General features: G+C 63.1%; 1 protein-coding gene across 1 annotated transcript in view; it reads right to left on the bottom strand.

Annotated features, from left to right (window-relative positions):
- Positions 1 to 4,941: 4,941 nt before the first annotated feature.
- Positions 4,942 to 8,626, bottom strand: part of ASGR1 (asialoglycoprotein receptor 1) — a 9,578-nt gene continuing 5,893 nt past the window's right edge. Inside the window, exons 7-10 of the mRNA XM_044417177.1 lie at positions 8,028 to 8,120; positions 6,544 to 6,695; positions 6,358 to 6,464; positions 4,942 to 5,527 (exon numbers count right to left, since the gene is read on the bottom strand). Of these exons, the coding sequence (XP_044273112.1) occupies positions 5,377 to 5,527; positions 6,358 to 6,464; positions 6,544 to 6,695; positions 8,028 to 8,120 (503 nt within the window). The 3' untranslated portion in view covers positions 4,942 to 5,376. The remainder of the gene's footprint in view (positions 5,528 to 6,357; positions 6,465 to 6,543; positions 6,696 to 8,027; positions 8,121 to 8,626) is intronic.

Here is an 8,626-nt window from a genome sequence, read left to right as displayed (position 1 = left end):
GCACCTCCATGCCAAGCCGTCTCCCCTCAGCTGCTGCCCTACAACTGGAATGTACGAGGGGTCTCCAAAAAGTTTCCGCACTTTTATATTTTATATTTATATTTTATATTATTTTCGACGCCAAGTAAAAACCTTTTTAGTTACCCTTTATTTTAAGGACTGGGGAATTTTAACTTGATGTTAACATATTTACAGTCGCATTTTTGTTTTTGGTTTTTTTGTTTGTTGTTATATATGTTGTTTATTAATTTTTCTTAGTATTGTAAGCCGTCCTGGGATGATTTCTGTGTAGGACAGGGTAAAAATACTTTAAATATTTTTTTTTTTGCTGATGGCATTAAAAAGTTGGTACGATGCTGGGAAAATGCATCATAGAAAAGTTTTTTACATTCTTAATAAATAGAGTTTTAAAAAGTGCGGAAACTTTTTGAAGAGCCCTCATTTCTAGAACTCCCCTTCACCCCAGCCTGTGTCGGGATGATGGGGGTGGTAGTCTGCCATCGCGAGGGAAAGGCTGAGCGATGGGGCCCACCGAGCGCGAAGGCCCAAGGCCCCCGATCAAGAGATCTGGTTCCCGGAAGCCAACTCCTGTATCAGAAACCTGAGCGGGAGCAGGGTCATCCGGATCGCAGGCCTTTGGGGAACAGGAGGGAATCTTTGGAGGAAAAGGGGGGCAGAGAAAGCTTTGGGATGGGTAGCCCCCCCACCTCTGCTTACAGGGCCTGGGTGCCCCAATATCTTCAGGGGGGCCCCGGCTCTGCCGCTGAGCATTAGCAGCTTCCTGCAAGACCCCAAAGCGGGGGGGGGGGGGGGGGGGGGGACGCACCGCCAGCAGCCCAGCCTTGCCCCGAGGCAATTTCATGGGCTCCATGGAAAAGGAAGCCCAGATGGAATTCAGGATGACGCAGTCGAGCGCGGCCCGCATTCTCCGGATATTTCCCTCCCTGGCTCTTGGAAAACCCACACACGGAGCAGCCTTTTCCAGCTGGACGCCCTCCAGAGGGTCTGGCGCGCAAGCAGGAGGCGTCTTGGAGTGGCGGCCAAGCGCTCTGGAGGGCACCCGGTTGGGGAAGGGCACTCCCCATTGCGAGCTGCCACACCCACAAATCAGCCCAGAATTCCTGAGCCCAGGACTGCTGAACCAGCAAAATATCTGCTCCCTTCGGGAGACAAACTGGAACTGTTTGGCTGCCCAGGCAAAGAGTGTCAGCCCCCCAAGGGAGCGGCACTTAATTCAGAGCAGGCATTGCTGTCCCCAGCTTTTCCATGATGCCTCTACCAAGGAATCCGGGCACTTCCTGGCCGCCATTTTGCCTTGCTCTGCCGGCTTCTTCAAAGGAAGGCCCTCCCCCAGTGCTGAGCACCTTCGTGGGTCCAGGCAGTTAGGTGTGGTGATGTGGGGGAGACGTCACCTGGAGGAGCTGCGCCCCACCTGCGGAGCCGCCATGCTTCCAGCTCGGCTGGGCCCACTGCACGCTTCAAACCACACAGCTCATGCCAAGACAGCGCGCAAAACGCTCGCTGAGCCTGGCAGAAAAAGCCCAGAATATGTGCCTTCGTGTGGCATTGAAAGTTGAAGTCACAGCAGCACCACTGGAACCGAGCGGCGCGTCCTCCCGGCGCCCAGGCTGGGTGCGCGCTCCGTGGGCTCCCGGCCCCGAGCGGCAGGGCGCTGGACTTCGGCTCCGGGGTCAAGCCGAAGCTGCCCCGCTGCAGGTATCCGCATCCCGGCAGTCAGGGGCTGGGTTTTGAGAGTGGGGATGCCGCACACGGGGGCCGGGCCTTCCGCTTGCCGCACGGCGGCTGCCCCCCACGCCGCGGCAGCTTGCGCCGCCCCCTTCTGCCGCCTCTCCCTACGTGTGCCTTTCCACAGACGCTGCCGAAACCGGGGGTTGGCAGCATCTCAAAAGGTGCCTCACCGCGGCCTCCTCCTCTTCCCAAACCCGTGCTCGGCTTTCGCTGTAATTAAGTGCAGGAGCTGATTAGTCACTGTGTCTGCCCAGCCCAGGTATGCAACAAAACAGACTGGACCTGTAGTGCAAAAACACACACCTGTGCAGGTGGCAAAACTGCCAAACACACGAACTGGAGCCCGCATAATCACAGGTTCGCTTCCAGCGACATGGGGGCAGAGCTGAACTTCTACCCTCCGTGACTCAACGCAAACTTTCCGTCACTTGTCATCATCCAGGATTAATTTGGAGGAATTCGGTTAAATCGCACTGCAGCTTGCGGCTCTGCAGGTTGGCGGTGTGGGATTTGGCAAGAAACGCGGCGTCGCCACTTCGCCGTCTCCGTTCCTGCAGTTCCAGTTGGCTTCTTTGATTCGCACAAGCCGGTGGCCGGCCGATGCAGTGCACTCCGACTCCCAGCACCCCCGGCCAGCACGCTGGGCAAGGCTGAGCTAGCTGGCCAGGGAGGATGGGTGCTGTAGTCCGACACATCTCGAGGGCCCTGTGGGCAGAGGTCAGAGATCCCGGGACCCATCAAAGCGCTGGTCTTCTGGGGCCAAGATGCTGTCCCACGGGAACAGTCCCGATTTGCTGGGATTGGGGGTGGATGCTGGGACTCCCAGGCCAGGTCGTGATCCAGCCTGATGGATCCAGCCACCCTCTGAGCTCGGGCACCTGGCCAGATCCGGCTTGCTGCAAAGCTGCCTGGCCCCCCCCCCCCCCCCCTTTTTCCCGGCACCCAGCTGAAGGGTGGCCGCTTGCTGTGAGCCTGACGCCCTGAACACTTCGCCACTGGCCCCCCACCCTCTCTGCTCATTTATTTATTTATTTAAAACATTGTTATGCTGCCCCCATTACAACAAAGCCTCGGGGCAGGTCACAACAGAAACAAGATACATAAATACACAACAATATAACAATTAAAAAATTATTTAAAAACCTCCGGTGCGTCTCAGCTAAACATTTAAAATCCTATAAATACAAATAATTTAACAATTAAGTTTTACCTAAAAAGGTCTTGGCCTGGCGCCGAAAAACAAATGACGGCAGCGCCAGGCAGACCTCTCTGGGGAGCGCATTCCACAGATGGGGCGCCACCGCAGAGAAAGCCCTGCTCCGGTTACTCGCCCTCCCAATATCTTTCACGGAGGGCTCCCGGAGGAGGGCCTCCGCCGCCGATCTCAAGGGGCGGGATCTCATGGTAATGCTTCGCCCCAAAAGTTACATCCCGGGCCGCCTGGCAAGGGTGCCTCGGCCAGTGGCGCTCGCCTCCCTTCTCCGCCTCCGCCAGGAATGCCGACAGCTCCGTGAGCCCCTGGCCAGGGCGGGGAAGCTCCCAGGCTTCTGCCGGGTGTGAAAGATGGCGCTGCTTTGCCATCCCACGGAGTTATGTGCCATCGAGCCGAAGGCAGAAAGACCGCCAGGACCCGACCGGGCTGAGAAGGCGCCACCTCCTGCGTGATCCCACACCCTATCTCATTTCTCACCTGCATTTGCTGGGATTCTGCACATGCTCAGAGAGCCACCCATTTCTGCGGCCAGCTTGCAAATGCAAAGATGGAGGTCGCCCACACCTGCCCTGTTCCAAGATCCTTGAAATGTGCATGTGACGGGGGGAGTCGGCCATGCAATGCGCTTTGGTTCTGAAAGCACCTTTCTGGTTCACAGGATTTGCACAGGTGGAAATGCAGCGCCCAGCGCGCCTGAGATGTGGGCCGGGGCGGGGGGGGGGGGGGACAAACCAGGAAGCAACGGGGTCCCTTCCAGCCCTGGTTTTAATCAAAATGCAGTGACCTCACCAAGAGTCGCACGGGAGCTGGTGGAGATGGCAGCTTTACGTGGCGGGCCAAAACCCGCCTTCCGGCCGCCCACGGCAAGCCGGCCTCCTCCCAGCAGGCTGAGCCCCCACCTGTTCTCCCTGCCCCGGGAAAGGGCCAGCGACGGGTTGTTGGCCAACCGCACAGCATCTGGGAGGGAGGTGAAAGGGCGGAAGACGCCGGCCCTGCGGGCCAACGAACAGGGACTGGGCCACTGGCTGGAAGAAAGGATACTGTGGGGAGAAGGGGCAGGCCAGCAGCTGAGAGATGTGAAGCCCGGGGGGCAGCTGCAGGAAGGAAGGGACTGTTGGGGGACCCCCTGGGAAAGAGGGGTCTGGAAGGAAATGCGGTGTGGAGCTGAGGGAGACGGTGCAGAGAAAAGGGGGGCTGGGGAGACTTCGCCCGGGCTCGGCTGGCAGGCCCATGGCCAGGATGCGGGGGGCTGGGGACAAGGCCGGGCGAGAGGAAGAGGTGCCGGGGCCGCAGAGCATCCAGAAAGGTGGCATGCAAACCAGGGCGGAAGGGCCGGCCCAGACCCCAGCCGGGTCAGGGACAGAGGAACGCAGGGGGCAGCACAAGGCCCACCCTGGAACAAGCCCAGGCCGAGAAGCGGGAGGCCGAGAGAGGTGCGGGCCCCCCGGACAGGATGCTGGGCCGGGGACTCGGCCTGGCCAGGCTGACAGCACCGCTGGAATCACGCGTCCACGAGGACGAGGCGGCCTCGTGCCGCTGGCTCCGCTTCCGAGCAGGGTGGAGGAGTGGAAGCGGGGGCTCTCGCCCGCCGGTGCTGGGGGCTCCGTCAGCCTGGGCCCCCGAGGCTGCGGACATCCCTCCCCAGGCAGAGGGGCGCGAAGGGCGCTCTCTGCCTAGGCCAGAGGCCAGCACCCCGCAGCTCCGGAGCCGCACGGCTCTCTCACCCCTCTGCTGCAGCTCCGTCGCTCAAAATATGTGTCACGGCTGCCAAGGAGCGACTTCGCCTGCACCTGATTCATTGCGCTTTTCGGCCCTAGTAGGTCGACCATGGATAAATCCAAGAAAAGCAAAGTTTCAGGGGAAAACAGAACGTTTAATGGTACGTGGGCGGATTCATTTGCTTTCACTGCTGACGAGACTGGCTTACCAGTATGCTTAATATGTGGCGGGAAATTGGCAAACAACCAAAAGTCGAATGTTGCAAGACTCTTCCAGAATAAACACACAGCCTTTGCTGAAAAATATCCAGATGGAGATGAGAGAGAAAAAGCCATTTCGGAGCTGATGCGGAAGGTTGATCTGAGCAAAAATCATCTCAAGAAGGGGATGAAGTCTGCAAAGCCAGCTACATGAGCTACGAAGTTTTGTGGCCGCTCAGAAATAGTCAGGCACGGGAAGCCGTTCACAGGTGGAGATTATATATAAGAATCATTCATTGATTTCATACACGCAACACACTATAGTTTGTGTTGGATTTATGAAATGCAACACAAGGCATTAGGGTGAAAAACGGGATAGGCAGTGTTGTGTTCATCTGAGATGTCAAAGGGGCTTTGCGGCTCCTGGTGTTTTTTTCTTCTGTGGGGAACGGGTCCCAAGGGCGGCCTGAGTGTGTAGGTCGCCGGCCCCCTGGCTTAGTCCCTGATCTCCATCTCGCACACCCAGCCGTAGGTGCGAGTGCAGTGGCTGTCGTTCCAGCAGCTGTCCTGGGTGAGGTGGGCGCAGTCCTCCCCGCTGCCCAAGCCGTGGCCGTACCAGTTGTCCGGCTGATTCGGGCACCACTGCCTGAAAAGCGGGCGGAAGGCGAGAGCAGTGATGCCGCCCTGGCAGCATCCCGCGGCCCCTCGTGGAAGGCCGTGGGGTGCGAGGCCGGTTGCGACGCTTCGCGGGTGCTCCGGGGCTCCGCCGTCTCAGTCCCGGGGCAAGCAGAGCGCCCCCTCCCGTCCCCCGCTCCCGCACACGGCACCTGCCAGCCTGGGAGCCCTGCTCAGATGGGCAGCAACTCTGCACATGCTCAGTGGACAACTCCTGGAAGCCCCGAAGTGGGCATCCGGCGACGGGCGTGATCTTGGGGGCAAGGAACAGCCGAAGTGCTGCCCACCCAGTCCCTGCGCCTTCCCCAGGGATGGCCGTGCGCTGGGAGCCACCAGAGCGACCGGAGGCGACCCTGCCGGCGCAGCGCCCATGCGCCCTCAGCGAGGGCCGGTCCCCTTCTGAGCTGTCCCAGTGGGGGGGCGCCCGACACGCTGGGGACGTGGCCCCCGCAGCTCAGCTCTGCGGTGTGCGAAGAGGCCCTTCCTTCGCGCTGCCCCAAATCTCCTGCCCAGCAGCTCCCGGGACGACCCTCTGGGGGCTCATGCGGTGGCAGAGGGAGAGACAGGCCTCCCGCGCCCCTTGGGCACACCAGGGGTCATTTGCACACCCCTGTCACCACCCCCCGGTGGCATCTGTCCGTCTCTGCTGGAAGTGGCGGCTGTCAGTCAGTCTGTTTCTCTGTGTTGAGGCCGTCAGTGGGCACGGCTGGGCAAGATTGCTCCCCCCCCCCCACGAAAAGCTCCCGGCATGCCTTGCACGGAATAACCGGGGGAAGAGGGGAGCGCCTGCACCGAACTTACTCCTTGCCGAAGGAGAAGGAGGACCCGTCCACCCACTTCCAGCTCCCGCTGCTGTCGGTCAAGCCGATCCACGTGGACGTCGGCCTCACGTGCTCCGCCACGAACCGCTGGCCAGGAAAAGGACGTCAGTGGCAGGAAACGAACCGGCAGGCCCCCCCTCTCCTCAGGAGCCCCCCCGCCACATACGTGCTCCTCGTACGACTCGATGACGGCGAGGTGCGCGTCCACGGCCTCGCACTCGGCCCGGGCGTCCTCCCAGGTCTTCCTGTCCTTGGAGTGCCAGTAGCAGCTTCGGCGGAAGGCCACCCAGCCCCGGGGGCAGCAGGCCTCGGCCCCGGCTGCGCAAGAGCACGACGAGCGAGCGGGTGAAAGGCGGCCGGGGGGCGGCACTGGCTAGCACTGTCCCCTCCCGGAGACGTGGGAGGCCAGCCCCGCATCGTCCGCAGCCCCCCGGCCTGGACGCTGGGAGCGCAGGCTGACCCTCCTGAGGGGGGACCCCTTCGCACATGCAGGGAAGCCATCCTGGCCAGGCCGCCTGCTCCGTGCGAAAGGGGGAAGGCTCTGCAGGGCATCGCGGGCGTGTTTCGGCTTCGGCAGGGAGGGTGCGCCCAGGGCCGATGCGGGAGGGGCACGGTCGGGTAACCCAAGAGCGAGTGCAAGAGGAGCGCTCGTTTTACTGGCCAGATCCAGGAGCTTTGGCCTCTGGGTCCCGCTGCGCCTTGTAGGGCAGCCCCCCGCTCTGGGGGTGTGGGATTCCCTCCGTCAGGGGATGCTCGGGATGGTCGCTCCAGGCATCCAGAGGGCGCCAGGTTGGGGAAGGCTGGCCTAGTGGACAGAACGCCAGCGCAGAAGCAGAAGGGCTTGACCGCCCACCCGGCTCCGTGGATCGTGGCCGCAAGCGGTCCCAGCCCGATTCCTCTCCAGCAGCCGCTCCCTGGCCTTCCAGGCTGCACCCAAATACCTCACACTGCATTGCTGCTGGGGAAGTTCACTTCCCCCAACCAGGGTGGGGATGGAGGCTTGGGGGGGGGGGGCAGGAGACCTCAGTTTCCGCTGGTCAAAAAGCCCCAGCTCCACGTCCCAGTGGGCCCCAGCGCCACCTGTGGGGGTGGCGATGGACTCTGGAGAGCCACGAGGGCCGGGTGGTCCCGGCTTGCAGGGCTCCCCGGTGCCCCTGCGGCACTGGCCTGCTCCAGGCAGGAGGCAATGCTGGGCAAGGGGGCCTAGTGGTCAGACCCGCCCTTGCACTGGCTCCCACGGAGGCTGCCCCCTCTCCAACGAGGGGCCCCCTGCTGCGTTCCTCCTCCCCATCGAGAGCCAGGTGGTGCGGTGGCCACAGGCCCGCGGCTCCTCTCCCTTCCTGCCCCCCCCACCCCCGTGGTCTGGCCGGAGCAAGAGGCAGGTGAAGAAGGAGGCTGCGATGGGAACGAGGGGGGGCACGGGGGGGGCGCCTGTCCGTGGGCCACCAGCACGGACAGCGACACCCCGAAACCCGCGGGTCCCGTGATCCTCCCGGCCTGGACCAAGCCCAGGCGTGCACGGGTCCCGGGCCGGGGATACCAGAAGGGGAGCAGTCTTTCCGGTGCACCGAGCCACTTGCGGCGCGCACAGAGTCGGGGCCTCGCTCCCGCCACTCCGAGGCTCGGCCCGGATCCCAGTCCCCGCCTGACCTGTCCGGTTCTTCTTCAAGTTCTCCAGGTCGCAGTTCAGGATCCTCATGTTCCTCCGCAGCTCGTGCATCTGGGCCAGCAGGCGCGTCCTGGCTGGAGAGGGAGGGCATTGGCCGAACCCGCATCTTGCGCTGCGGCGTAGCAGGGCCATCCAAGCCCCGGTCGTGTGAGGGGGCCCCGCGCATTAAGCCCTGGGGGGGGGGGCCCGCCCCCCCGGGGCCCCTCCCCCCCCCCCCCCGGCGCGGCGGGCTGGTGCGGGAAGCCCGCCGCCTGGTGGCCGAACTCGCCCTCGGCGCGCAGGAGCCGCGGCGCGGGCGGCTTTGGGGCGAGGCGCCCCCTGGCGGTCCCGGGCGAGGCGAGGCGACGCCGCGCAGCCGTGGCGCGAGGGGCGGGCGTGCCCCCACGCGGCGCTCCCCGCGGGCGCCCCCGCAGGCTGCTCGCCCAGGCCCCGGGGGCCCGTTTGGCTGCGGGTTCCGCGCCCCCCCTCCGCGAAGGCCTCCTGGGGGACGCGCGGCTAGATCGGGCGGTGCTTCTCCCTCCCCGCAGGCCGGGCAAGCCCCCAGCGAGGGGCCGCGCCGGAGGACTGCGCTCCCCCCCCC

This window comes from Varanus komodoensis, unplaced genomic scaffold, assembly GCF_004798865.1.
Source record: "Varanus komodoensis strain SLA01 unplaced genomic scaffold, ASM479886v1 scaffold87, whole genome shotgun sequence".
NCBI classification, from domain to species: domain Eukaryota; kingdom Metazoa; phylum Chordata; class Lepidosauria; order Squamata; family Varanidae; genus Varanus; species Varanus komodoensis.
Note: the sequence above shows the minus strand (reverse complement) of the source record. Positions and strands in the feature narration are given on the sequence as shown.